The sequence below is a fragment of the Cherax quadricarinatus genome, chromosome 6 (assembly GCF_038502225.1).
Source record: "Cherax quadricarinatus isolate ZL_2023a chromosome 6, ASM3850222v1, whole genome shotgun sequence".
Lineage (NCBI taxonomy): Eukaryota > Metazoa > Arthropoda > Malacostraca > Decapoda > Parastacidae > Cherax > Cherax quadricarinatus.
The window spans coordinates 11,925,986-11,941,047 of NC_091297.1; the positions used below are offsets into that span (position 1 = coordinate 11,925,986).

The 15,062-nt window shown below is 40.6% G+C and overlaps 1 protein-coding gene across 6 annotated transcripts in view; it reads left to right on the forward strand.

The window, feature by feature from the left end:
• Positions 1 to 15,062, forward strand: part of LOC128705557 (serine-rich adhesin for platelets-like) — a 371,836-nt gene that overhangs the window by 152,038 nt on the left and 204,736 nt on the right. For all 6 annotated transcript variants that reach the window (XM_070080270.1, XM_070080274.1, XM_070080279.1 and 3 more), the window contains one exon: positions 12,798 to 12,880. In XM_070080270.1, coding sequence (XP_069936371.1) covers positions 12,798 to 12,880 — 83 coding nt within the window. The remainder of the gene's footprint in view (positions 1 to 12,797; positions 12,881 to 15,062) is intronic.

Below are 15,062 nucleotides of genomic sequence, written 5' to 3' on the forward strand. Positions count from 1 at the left end.
TCAGCGGATGGGTCTATGAAAGATGAGGTGAATCATAGAATTGATGAGGGGAAAAGAGTGAGTGGTGCACTTAGGAGTCTGTGGAGACAAAGAACTTTGTCCTTGGAGGCAAAGAGGGGAATGTACGAGAGTATAGTTTTACCAACGCTCTTATATGGGTGTGAAGCATGGGTGATGAATGTTGCAGCGAGGAGAAGGCTGGAGGCAGTGGAGATGTCATGTCTAAGAGCAATGTGTGGTGTGAATATAATGCAGAGAATTCGTAGTTTGGAAGTTAGGAGGAGGTGCGGGATTACCAAAACTGTTGTCCAGAGGGCTGAGGAAGGGTTGTTGAGGTAGTTCGGACATGTGGAGAGAATGGAGCGAAACAGAATAACTTCAAGAGTGTATCAGTCTGTAGTGGAAGGAAGGCGGGGTATGGGTCGGCATAGGAAAGGTTGGAGAGAGGGGGTAAAGGAGGTTTTGTGTGCGAGGGGCTTGGACTTCCAGCAGGCATGCGTGAGCGTGTTTGATAGGAGTGAATGGAGACAAATGGTTTTTAATACTTGACGTGCTGTTGGAGTGTGAGCAAAGTAACATTTATGAAGGGGTTCAGGGAAACCAGCAGGCCGGACTTGAGTCCTGGAGATGGGAAGTACAGTGCCTGCACTCTGAAGGAGGGGTGTTAATGTTGCAGTTTAAAAACTGTAGTGTAAAGCACCCTTCTGGCAAGACAGTGATGGAGTGAATGATGGTGAAAGTTTTTCTTTTTCGGGCCACCCTGCCTTGGCGGGAATCGGCCAGTGTGATAATAAAAAAAAATAATAATAAAATAATTTTGCTCACTGCTTGAAAGCATTTCACATAATTTACAGCCTTAAAGTGCATTTATTAATTTTTTTATTATTGTACTGTACAGTATTGCTTATTGCTATTAATAAGGTAAACACCATTGTTCAATATATTTATAGATGGAGTTGTAAGAGAAGTGAATGCTCAGGTGTTGGCAAGAGGTGTGGGGTTAAAAGATAAAGAATCTAACACAAAGTGGGAGTTGTCACAGTTGCTCTTTGCTGATGACACTGTGCTTTGGGAGATTCTGAAGAGAAGTTGCAGAGGTTGGTTGATGAATTAGGGTATGTAAAAGAAGGAAATTAAAAGTGAATATAGGAAAGAGTAAGGTGATGAGGATAACAAAAAAATTAGCTAACGGAAGATTGGATATCAGATAAGAGGGAGAGAGTATGGAGGAGGTGAATGTATTCCGATATTAGGGAGTGGATGTGACAGCATATGGGTCTATGAAAGATGAGGCGAGTTGTAGAATTGACGTGGGGAAAAAGGTGAGTGGTGCACTGAGGAGTCTGTGGAGACAAAGAACTTTATCCATGAAAGCAAAGAGGAACTGTATGAGAGTATAGTTATGCTAACTTTCTTGTATGGGTGTGAGGCATGGGTGGTGAATGTTGCAACAAGGAGAAGGCTAGAGGCAGTGGAGATGTCATGTCTGAGGGCAATGTGTAGTGTGAATATAATGCAGAGAATCCGTAATTTGGAGATTAGGAGGAGGTGCGGGATTACCAAAACTATTATCCAGAGGGCTGAGGAGGGGTTATCGAGATGATTTGGACATGTAGAGAGGATGGAACGAAATAGAATGACTTTGAGAGTGTATAAATCTATAGTGGAGGGAAGGTGGGGTAGGGGTTGGCCTAGGAAAGGTTGGAGGGAGGGGGTAAAGGAGGTTTTGTCTGTGAGGGGCTTGGACTTCCAGCAAGTGTGCAGGACTTGATGTGTTGTTAGAGTGTAAGCAAGGTAACACGAAGGGAGTCAGGGAAACCGGCAGACTGAACTTGATTCCTGAAGATGGGAAGTACAGTGCCGGCACTCTGAAGGAGGGGTGTTAATGTTGCAGTTTTATAACTGTAGTGTAAGCATGCCTCTGGCAGGACATTGATGGAGTGAATGATGATGGAAATTTTTCTTTTTCAGGCCACCCTGCCTTGGTGGGAAATGGCTGATGTGTTAATAAATAAAAAAAAAAATTTACATTCTAGTGCTCCATGTGGCTCTATGCACATCCTTCTACAAAATACTTTAAGCTTCATCCTTTATAGTTCCATAATATGTCCTTTACAAACCCTTTCCTGGAAACACTCATTTACTACATGCGAGTGACCTTTTTATGTGATCTTGCTTATACCTTGCACTCGCTTCCACACATATTGTATATTTTGTTGTTTTCTTCTCTCATCTGTGTTTCTCATGACAATATTGTTTTAATACAATTTTCCATGAACCTCGTTAACATCTCTGTCACCCATTCTTTTAATATTTTTTTATTATGCTGCATAATTACCATTTTTTATCTTCTGTCTAAAAGTTCAGGGTTCCACAAAGTGGTCAGTATCAACCCCTAAGGGTCGATGGGACTATCGAAGGGGTTTATAAATGGCTGGGGTCAAAAGGGGGGTCAGTAAATGTCTGGGGACATGCTTTGCATTGTGTATCTGTGCCTTTCCACCCTTCCCCTTAATGAAGTACAGAAATGCATATAGGGTAAAGATTTATTTATTTTATTATCACACTGGCCGATTCCCACCAGGGCAGGGTGGCCCGAAAAAGAAAAACTTTCACCATCATTCACTCCATCAGTCTTGCCAGAAGGGTGCTTTACACTACAGTTTTTAAACTGCAACATTAACACCCCTCCTTCAGAGTGCAGGCACTGTACTTCCCATCTCCAGGACTCAAGTCCGGCCTGCCGGTTTCCCTGAACCCCTTCATAAATGTTACTTTGCTCACACTCCAACAGCACGTCAAGTATTAAAAACCATTTGTCTCCATTCACTCCTATCAAACACGCTCACGCATGCCTGTCGGAAGTCCAAGCCCCTCGCACACAAAACCTCCTTTACCCCCTCTCTCCAACCTTTCCTAGGCCGACCCCTACCCCGCCTTCCTTCCACTACAGACTGATACACTCTTGAAGTCATTCTGTTTCGCTCCATTCTCTCTACATGTCCGAACCACCTCAACAACCCTTCCTCAGCCCTCTGGACAACAGTTTTGGTAATCCCGCACCTCCTCCTAACTTCCAAACTACGAATTCTCTGCATTGTATTCACACCACATATTGCCCTCAGGCATGACATCTCCACTGCCTCCAGCCTTCTCCTCGCTGCAACATTCATCACCCATGCCTCACACCCATATAAGAGCGTTGGTAAAACTACTCTCATACATTCCCCTCTTTGCCTCCAAGGACAAAGTTCTTTGTCTCCACAGACTCCTAAGTGCACCACTCACTCTTTTCCCCTCATCAATTCTATGATTCACCTCATCTTTCATAGACCCATCTGCTGACATGTCCACTCCCAAATATCTGAATACATTCACCTCCTCCATGCTCTCTCCCTCCAATCTGATATTCAATCTTTCATCACCTAATCTTTTTGTTATCCTCATAACCTTACTCTTTCCTGTATTCACCGTTAATTTTCTTCTTTTGCACACCCTACCAAATTCATCCACCAATCTCTGCAACTTCTCTTCAGAATCTCCCAAGAGCACAGTGTCATCAGCAAAGAGCAGCTGTGACAACTCCCACTTTGTGTGTGATTCTTTACCTTTTAACTCCACGCCTCTTGCCAAGACCCTCGCATTTACTTCTCTTACAACCCCATCTATAAATATATTAAACAACCACGGTGACATCACACATCCTTGTCTAAGGCCTACTTTTACTTGGAAAAAATTTCCCTCTTTCCTACATACTCTAACTTGAGCCTCACTATCCTCGTAAAAACTCTTCACTGCTTTCAGTAACCTACCTCCTACACCATACACTTGCAACATCTGCCACATTGCCCCCCTATCCACCCTGTCATACGCCTTTTCCAAATCCATAAATGCCACAAAGACCTCTTTAGCCTTATCTAAATACTGTTCACTTATATGTTTCACTGTAAACACCTGGTCCACACACCCCCTACCTTTCCTAAAGCCTCCTTGTTCATCTGCTATCCTATTCTCCGTCTTACTCTTAATTCTTTCAATAATAACTCTACCATACACTTTACCAGGTATACTCAGCAGACTTATCCCCCTATAATTTTTGCACTCTCTTTTATCCCCTTTGCCTTTATACAAAGGAACTATGCATGCTCTCTGCCAATCCCTAGGTACCTTACCCTCTTCCATACATTTATTAAATAATTGCACCAACCACTCCAAAACTATATCCCCACCTGCTTTTAACATTTCTATCTTTATCCCATCAATCCCGGCTGCCTTACCCCCTTTCATTTTACCTACTGCCTCACGAACTTCCCCCACACTCACAACTGGCTCTTCCTCACTCCTACAAGATGTTATTCCTCCTTGTCCTATACACGAAATCACAGCTTCCCTATCTTCATCAACATTTAACAATTCCTCAAAATATTCCCTCCATCTTCCCAATACCTCTAACTCTCCATTTAATAACTCTCCTCTCCTATTTTTAACTGACAAATCCATTTGTTCTCTAGGCTTTCTTAACTTGTTAATCTCACTCCAAAACTTTTTCTTATTTTCAACAAAATTTGTTGATAACATCTCACCCACTCTCTCATTTGCTCTCTTTTTACATTGCTTCACCACTCTCTTAACCTCTCTCTTTTTCTCCATATACTCTTCCCTCCTTGCATCACTTCTACTTTGTAAAAACTTCTCATATGCTAACTTTTTCTCCCTTACTACTCTCTCTACATCATCATTCCACCAATCGCTCCTCTTCCCTCCCGCACCCACTTTCCTGTAACCACAAACTTCTGCTGAACACTCTAACACTACATTTTTAAACCTACCCCATACCTCTTCGACCCCATTGCCTATGCTCTCATTAGCCCATCTATCCTCCAATAGCTGTTTATATCTTACCCTAACTGCCTCCTCTTTTAGTTTATAAACCTTCACCTCTCTCTTCCCTGATACTTCTATTCTCCTTGTATCCCATCTACCTTTTACCCTCAGTGTAGCTACAACTAGAAAGTGATCTGATATATCTGTGGCCCCTCTATAAACATGTACATCCTGAAGTCTACTCAACAGTCTTTTATCTACCAATACATAATCCAACAAACTACTGTCATTTCGCCCTACATCATATCTTGTATACTTATTTTTCCTCTTTTTCTTAAAATATGTATTACCTATAACTAAACCCCTTTCTATACAAAGTTCAATCAAAGGGCTCCCATTATTATTTACACCTGGCACCCCAAACTTACCTACCACACCCTCTCTAAAAGTTTCTCCTACTTTAGCATTCAGGTTCCTTACCACAATTACTCTCTCACTTGGTTCAAAGGCTCCTACACATTCACTTAACATCTCCCAAAATCTCTCTCTCTCCTCTGTATTCCTCTCTTCTCCAGGTGCATACACGCTTATTATGACCCACTTCTCGCATCCAACCTTTACTTTAATCCACATAATTCTTGAATTTACACATTCATATTCTCTTTTCTCCTTCCATAACTGATCATTCAACATTACTGCTACCCCTTCCTTTGCTCTAACTCTCTCAGATACTCCAGATTTAATCCCATTTATTTCCCCCCACCGAAACTCCCCTACCCCCTTCAGCTTTGTTTCGCTTAGGGCCAGGACATCCAACTTCTTTTCATTCATAACGTCAGCAATCATCTGTTTCTTGTCATCCGCACTACATCCACGCACATTTAAGCATCCCAGTTTTATAAAGTTTTTCTTCTTCTCTTTTTTAGTAAATGTCTACAGGAGAAGGGGTTACTAGCCCATTGCTCCCGGCATTTTAGTCGCCTCATACGACACGCATGGCTTACGGAGGAAAGATTCTTTTCCACTTCCCCATGGACAATAGAAGAAATAAAGAAGAACAAGAGCTATTTAGAAAAAGGAGAAAAACCTAGATGTATGTATATATATATGCATGTGCATGTCTGTAAAGTGTGACTAAAGTGTAAGTAGGAGTAGCAAGATATCCCTGTTATCTAGCGTGTTTATGAGACAGAAAAAGAAAACAGCAATCCTACCATCATGCAAAACAGTTACAGGTTTCTGTTTCACAGTCATCTGGCAGGACGGTAGTACTTCCCTGGGTGGTTGCTGTCTACCAACCTACTACCTGAAAGGGTAAAGGTGTTACGATTATTCAGGCTAGGACAATTCTAGTAGGTTTCCAAGTCAAAATAGGCTTATTTAAAGTTTCACTGGCATGAAGAGATTTGCAGTATTTTTCCAATTTATGGCAGTTGGAAGAAAGTGGAAACATTTCAGATGGTGACCTGGATATATACACAACACACCTTGAGAAATTAAGAAAAGACTTTAAAGTATGCTTTGAGGACCTGGAGAAAATCCACATGCCTGCCTGGATTCTTACACGATTTGATTTGGAAATACAAAATGTAGACATTGACTAAATTACAGGAAGAACTCGTTGACTATGGATCTTGAAGCAAAAGCATTGTTCAGAAGAAAAAGCTTAAGTGACTGTTGGAGCAATGTAACTTTTTTTTTTTTTAACACGTAGGGTGTTTCTCACCAAGGCAGGGTGACCCGAAAGAAAGAAAACCCCAAAAAGAAAGAAAAAACTGTCATTATCATTCAACACTTGCACCATCACTCACACATAATCACTGTCTTTGCAGAGGCACCCAGATACGACAGTTCAGATAGTCACCCCAAACTGCCAATATCCCAAGCAATGTAAATACTGTTTCTAAATACCCCCGGCTTTGTGCAGTGGTGGAGCCATATTTACTTGCTTTCCAAAGTTCATACATGGTTGAAGCTGGTTTTAGCCATGCAACTGCAATTCTAACTAAGAGGAACAGACTTATGACTGAACAGACTTAAGACTGAAACTCGCCAATCTCCAACCAAATATCAGTGCCCGTGTTGACGCTCATTAGATGCATCCTTCCTATTTATATCTTCCATTTGTATTTACATATATTAGGGACAGTACAAGACATAAGAACATAAGAAGGAAGGAGTACTGCAGCAAGCCTACTGGTCCATGCTAGGCAGGTTTACGTCACCTACCGGCCTGAGCTACTGGCCAAAGCCAGTCAGGTGCAAGTCACATCCACCTAAGAAGGATGGAGTACCACATCAGACCCACTAGTGCAAGCCAGCCAGGTCCAACTCATACCCACCCACACCCACTCACGTATTTGTCCAACCCATTTTTAAAACTACACAAGGTTTTAGCTTCAGTATACCACTTGGCAGTTCATTTCTCTCGTCCACAACTCTATTACCAAACCAGTGTTTCCCTATTTCCTTTCTGAACCTAAATTTTTCCAGGTTGAAACCATTGCTGTGAGTCCTATCTTGGTTAGATACTTTTAGCACATTATTTACATCCCCTATATTTATTCCTGTTTTCCATTTATGCACCTCAATCATATCCCCCCTAATTCTACACCGTTCTAGAGAGTGCAGATTCAGGGCCCTCAGTCTATCCTCATAGGGAAGATTTCTGATACATGGGATCAACTTTGTCATCCTTCTTTGTATGTTTTCCAGTGCATTGATATCCATTCTGTAGTACAGTGACCAGAGCTGTGCATCATAATCTAAATGAGGCTTAACCAAAGATATATAGAGTTGAAGAACAACCTGAGCTCTTCTAGTTACACTCAGCTATCCTGTTATCGAACCTCTAACCATGACTGTCATATCTTAAAATTGCAGGTGTTCCTTAAATCCATGTAAATGCACAGATTATCACCTAGGCTTGATTTTCCTGTATGTACAAAATCAGTCATCTGTGTAGCCCTATGTTGAAGTCCATGTCTTACCTTCCTAATTTCAGTTCATCTGTCATAGGCTTTTGTTAGCTGGGTTCTTGTGGGAAGACATTCCATTCCTGATGATCTGTGAAGTTTTCAGCCTTTCTCGTATCCTCTCCATCTTACCTTGAATACTTATCAGGGGCACTTCTCTGTAGTTTAATGTGTCTGATGTCTTTCTTGACTATGGGAATTACACCAGGCATCTTCTATAAATTTTTGTTTCTGACTAACATTTTGTTAAGGGACTGGATAAGTGGCTTTCTTAACCCTTTGACTGTCGCGGCCGTATATATACGTCTTATGAGGTACCGTGTTTGATGTATATATATTTATAAATTCTAGCGGCTTCAAATCAAGGAGGAGAAAGCTGGTAGGCCCAAATGTGAGAGAATGGGTCTGTGTGGTTAGTGTGCACCATATAAAAAAAATCCTAGAGCACGCAGTGCATAATGAGAAAAAAAAACTCCTACCGTTTTTTTTTTAATTAAAATGCTGACTTTGTGGTCTATTTTCGTATAGTATTTATGGTTGTATTCTCCTTTTCTTGGTCTCATTTGATAGAATGGAAAGCATATTATAGAAATAGAGGTGATTTTGATTGATTTTACTATAAAAAGAACCTGGAAATGGAGCTCAAAGTAGGGGAAATGTTTGATTTTTGCTTATGTTCAAAAGTAAACAAATGATGTCAGTGTCCAATAAATGTCCAACTAGCCATTCTAATATGCAGTCATGAATGGGTTGATGTTATTTATACAATTATTACAGTATTGCAGTAGTCTGCATAATAGTAAATCTATTTTTTGTTGAATAAAAATTCAAAATAGAAAGCAAGAGTAATATCAGAGGGACTGGAGACGTGACTGATGAACAAAGAAAATGTTATTTTAGAGCCAGGAATGTCTGCATTGTTCATTCTGGACCTTATTTTGAAATTGTCATATTTTTTAATTTTCATAAGAATTTTTTTTTTTTTTTTTAATTTTGTGACACCAGGAGACACCTCAGGATTGGGGGTTGCGACAGTCAAGGGGTTAAGATAGAGTGGTTCCTGAGGTGTTGTTTTGTAATGGGGTTTGTAACAGTTGAATAAAGATTTGCAGTAAGACCCTCTCTCAGAATTCACTTGTTATTGTCAGGTCCCATTGCTTTCGATATGTGCAGCTTTCTTGAGACTCTAATTTCCTTTCTGGTTATTTCAATGTTTGCTATTTCTGTTTTTTTTTTTTTTTTTTTTTTTTGAGATGCTGATCTGTGTTCAGCTGTTAAGATGCCTTGAAATCTTTACATAAGCTCTGAGCATTCATTATTTTTTTTTTAATTTTCTGCAGTGTAGTCATTCCAGTTCTGGTTATGTCTACAGTGTAGGTTATAAGTACAGTGGACCCTCGGTTATTGGCCGTATTCTGTTCCAGAAGGTCAGCCCAAGTCCGAAAGGCTGAAAACTGAAATAATATTTCCCACAAGAAATAATGTGAATCCAATTAATCCAGTTCAGACACCCAAAAGTATTAACAGAAAATACATTTATAGAGGAGATATGTTGTGTATCTTTATACGTATATGCTTCTAAACTGTTGTATTCTGAGCACCTCTGCAAAAACAGTGATTATGTGTGAGTGTGGTGAAAGTGTTGAATGATGATGAAAGCATTTTCTTTCATTTTTGGGTCACCCTGCCTCGGTGGGAGACGGCCGACTTGTTGAAAAAAAAAAAAAACTATAGTTTTACATACACAAAACAATGAGAAATAAATATAAAGCACAAATTTTAATGATGAACATTACATACCTTTATTGAAGACTCTTGTTGGCGTATTGAAGGTGAGGAGGGGAGAGGGAGTTGGGAATCCCCCTCCATAAGGACTTCAGGTATCAAAGCTCTATCTAGGGTTACTTCGCTTCTTTGTCTTTTACTGCCACAGTACATTCATTACTTTTTTTTTTTTAACACGTTGGTCATCTCCCATCTAGGCAGGGTGACCCAAAAAGAAAGAAAAACCCCAAAAAGAAAATACTTTCATCATCATTCAACACTTTCACCTTACTCATACATAATCACTGTCTTTGCAGAGGTGCTCAGATATGACAGTTCAGAAGTCCCTCCAAACTGCCAATATCCCAAATCCCTCCTTTAAAGTGCAGGCATTGTACTTCCCATTTCCAGGACTCAAGTCTGGCTAACTGGTTTCCCTGAATCCCTTCACAAAATATTAATGTAGGGCAAGAGGTAAGTGGTATTTATTTGTAGGAATTCAGTGTAGGTAGCCAGTAGATGTAGGTACACGAATGTAGCCCCCCTGGGCTACACTACATAGTCGTATTATTACATTGACATACAATTTTCACTGAGTTTAATCGTTTGTAACAACTACCTTTAGATGGCATCATAAACAAAGGGAGAAGTAATGAATAATTCATGCCGAGAATTGTAAACAAATGCTCATGAAGGGTGGTGACTGGACCAGATGCCAGATTCACAGTTTTCTCTAACACTGAATCAGAGAAAACGTAATGTTTACCCTCCACCCTTCTCCCTCCTTCCCTCCTTGATTTGCCTGTACTCACCACTTGATAGCATGTAAACATTGCATGTTTGTATGCTATGTAACGTGTTTCTTGTGTAATTTTGAAGAAAATATCATAGATGGATTAATGAAAATGTCTATATTACCCTAAAATAAGACATTTAATGTGCCCAAGAGTGATCATTATTAAACATACATAAGATAAGATTTCGTTCGGATTTTTAACCTCGGAGGGTTAGCCACCCAGGATAACCCAAGAAAGTCAGTGCGTCATCGAGGACTGTCTAACTTATTTCCATTGGGGTCCTCAATCTTGTCCCCCAGGATGCGACCCACACCAGTCGACTAACACCCATTTGCTGCTAGGTGAACAGGACAATAGGTGTAAGGAAACGTGTCGAAATGTTTCCACCCGCCGGGAATCGAACCCGCCCTCCGTGTGTGAAGCGGGAGCTTTAGCCACCGGGCCATCATCGCATATAAACATTGCCTGTTTTTATATATGTACTATGTAACGTGTTTCTTATATACAGGTCTCCCTCAACATTCGCGTTTTCAACTTTCGCGAATTCCCAACCGCCAAATTCCCAGCCGCCAAATCATATTTAAGTTTCCCACCACCTACGAGTCCCTACTACCCTCCCTCCGACCCCCGCAACTGGTAGCCAGATCTCTCACCACTGTGGTGAGTGTTTTGTTTGTTCATTATTTGCTATTAAACTACAGTATAAATAATGTAAACCCATTTATGACTGCATATTGGAATGGCTATGCAGCACCAAACACAATGAATTATTGTGAAATGTTTAGAAGAGCATGGAGACTAATGCTCACTCCAGCATAAACAAAGCCACACTGATGATATGTCAACCACTCCCTCGTATTTCTGTACAATTTCCTTCTTCAATTCTATTGTATTTAGTATTATTATTATTATTATTATTACTGTTGTTATTATTAGCAGTAGCAGAAATGTTTGATTCTTTGCTGTTCTAAAGAGTAAACACATGATGTCACCGTCCAATACCTGTCTGAATAGCCATTCCAATATGCAGTCATGAATGGGTTTACATTATTTATACTGTAGTTTAATTGCAAATAATGAACAAACAGAACACTCACCACAGTGGTGAGAGATCTGGCTGCCAGTTGCGGGGGTCGGAGGGAGGGTAGTAGGGACTCGTAGGTGGTGGGAAACTTAAATATGATTTGGCGGCTGGGAATTTGGCGGTTGGGAATTCACGAAAGTTGAAAACGCGAATGTTGAGGGAGACCTGTATATAAGAAACACGTTACATAGTACATATATAAAAACAGGCAATGTTTATATGCGATGATGGCCCGGTGGCTAAAGCTCCCGCTTCACACACGGAGAGCTGGTTCGATTCCCGGCGGGTGGAAACATTTCGACACGTTTCCTTACACCTATTGTCCTGTTCACCTAGCAGCAAATGGGTGTTAGTCGACTGGTGTGGGTCGCATCCTGGGGGACAAGATTGAGGACCCCAATGGAAATAAGTTAGACAGTCCTCGATGACGCACTGACTTTCTTTGGTTATCCTGGGTGGCTAACCCTCTGAGGTTAAAAATCCGAACGAAATCTTATCTTATGTATGTTTAATAATGATCACTCTTGGGGCCCATTAAATGTCTTATTTTAGGGTATGTAATATAGACATTTTCATTAATCCATCTATGATATTTTCTTCAAAATTACACAAGAAACACGTTACATTGCATACAAACATGCAATGTTTACATGCTATCAAGTGGTGAGTACAGGCAAATCAAGGAGGGAAGGAGGGAGAAGGGGGAGAGGGGGTCGGAGGGAGGGTAGTAGGGACTCGCAGTGGTTGAGGAAATGGTGGAGGCAGTGGTATTTAATAACATACATGTTATTAAACCATAACATGTATGTATTTAGTACAATTTACAACGTTTTCATGTATTTTATAATTGTTCATGGTTCAAAAAGTTAAGGAAGCAGTATTGTATTATATTTCCCTACAATATATATTGGGACACCAAACATTCGCGAGGCTCTTGATCCCCTAACCCTCGTGAATGTTGAAGGAGACCTGTAATTTTAAAGAAAATATCATAGATGGATTAATGAAAATGTCTATATTAACCTAAAATAAGACATTTAATGTGCCCAAGAGTGATTATTATTATGCGTCCAATTCGACCGATCTCTGAAATGACGGCTGAAAATCGGGATAGAATTTCGTCAAAAAAAAAATTGCCAAAATCCGAATTGGCCGATATCCGGAACAGCCAGTAACTGAGGGTCCACTGTACTCTAGTCTACTTTTTCTATGCCTTTTTGTGTTTTGGTTTGTTTAATGATGTAAGTTGGTATAAAATAATTTGATCCTGTCTCGTAGAATACAGCAGCTAAAAGAGGCCTTTGATACACTGTAGATCTATAATACTTACACAGTAATTTTTCTGATTTTCAGGAGAGCACAAGACGGCTCAGTCTTCATAAGCCTCACAATAGTTATATTGCATACTCATCTGATGAGGAACTGGACGAGTGGCAGTAAGTACAGAACCGACTTATTAACAATACCGTATAAGATAAGATTTGTTTGAATTTTTAATCAGAAGGTTAGTCACCCAGGATAATCCAAGAAGGTCAGTTCATCATCGAGGACAGTTTGTCTTGTTTCCAATGGGGTCCTTTTATCTTATCCCCTGGGTTGTGATCTACACCAAGCGACTGACACCAAGGTGAACAGGGTCAACAGGTGTAAGGAAAGATGCCCATCATTTCCACCCATGCTTGGGATTGAACCATGGACACTCAGTATGTCAGGCTAGCTGGCCCAGTGGCTAATGCGACAGTCTGGAGTTTCGAGACTCTGACCGTGGGTTCAAACCCCACCCGTGGTATGGTTTGTTTGCAATCGTGTCATACAATTTCGTGAGTCATGTTGACGGCTTAGAGCTAGAGTTCATCACGACCATGCTAGTGGGAGATTCGTCTGTAAAAGCTTGCATTTGTGGACACAGTGATGCCTATGCTAACCTTCCTGTGGTGTAGAAATATACCTAGCTGGATGAATCTTATTGAAGCTAGCTGGCCCAGTGGCTAACGCGACAGTTTGGAGTTTTGAGACTCTGACCGCGGGTTCAAACCCCACATGTGGTATGGAGTGTTGCCAGCTGAGCTATGGGACAGTATTGTATAGGTTTTTACCAACTTGCAAAGAAATATTTCTTTATGGACCATAACCTAGAATAGTTTCATCTCCAGTTTATAGGTTAGTTGCGGCTATAGTAACACCAGTGTGTGCATTCTTCTCCAAAGAAATGATATGGATTCATCTAGATTGACTGCTCTGTTCCTTTGTACATCACAGTACTTACATCCAGTGATTTCTCATTGTTTTTGTCATTTTCTCCAATACAAGGGTAAATTCAATACTGGATAGTAAATATCTGCATTGCTGAGCACAGTATTTTATGAACAGGTTATCCTAGGAAGGGTTGGAGGGAGGGGTTAAATTATGTTTTGTATGCTTGGACATCCAACATATGTGTGTGAGTGTGTTAGATATGAGTGAGTAGAAGCAAGTGTTTCTGTGACTACATGCTGTTGGAATGTGAGCAAAGTAACATTTATGAAGGGATTCAGGGGAAACCAGTTAGCTAGACTAAGTCCTGGAGGTGGGAAGTACAGTGCCTTCACTCTGGATGGTGGGGATATTTGCAGTTTGTAGGGACATCGAAACTGTTATGTAGCATGCCTGTGGCAGCTTGGTGAGAGATGGCCAGTGTTTTGAAAAAAAAAGTTGAAGCTAAATTGCCATTATGTGGGTGAGCAGGGCAGTTAGCAAAATCTCACTGGCTTTTTAAATCTGACTTTTCTGCAGTGCTTCCTGACTCTGTTACAAAATATTTCTTAAACCATTTACCAAGAAGCTCTTCTATCATTTATAACTGGTGCTTACAGATTGTTTCATAGCACTTCCATGTGTATCTTGCTTACCATAGTCAGTGTCATGAACTATGGGTGGCCCGGTGGCCTGGTGGCTAAAGCTCCCGCTTCACACACGGAGGGCCCGGGTTCGATTCCCGGCGGGTGGAAACATTTCGACACGTTTCCTTACACCTGTTGTCCTGTTCACCTAGCAGCAAATAGGTACCTGGGTGTTAGTCGACTGGTGTGGGTCGCATCCTGGGGGACAAGATTAAGGACCCCAATGGAAATAAGTTAGACAGTCCTCGATGACGCACTGTCTTTCTTGGGTTATCCTGGGTGGCTAATCCTCCGGGGTTAAAAATCCGAACGAAATCTTATCTTATCTTAATTTCTAACCTGGAAGACAATGTAATGTATTATGCCAAAAATAGATGTTAAAATACAATGAAAAAGGGTGCAAGTGTATGTTCCTCTTGTGTAGATTAAATCTGGATCAGCAAAGCAAGTGTTGATAAGGGGCACACATAATGGCAAATGTGTAATGGGTAAAAGAAAAATAATTGCAGAATATGCAGTATTTTCCATACAGTCTAACAACTGAGCTCACAGCTACTGGCTTCTGGGTGGGCTTAGTTATTGGCCTTTTGAAATTAGCTGTTCAGAAAACACAAGATACAAAAATCAGATCTCTGGGAAGCATACTGAAAAAAAAGAAAATTTATCAGTTGTAGAATACTGAATGACTGTCTGACTATTATTTAGAACACACAAAACTGTATATTCTCAGAAAAGTTTT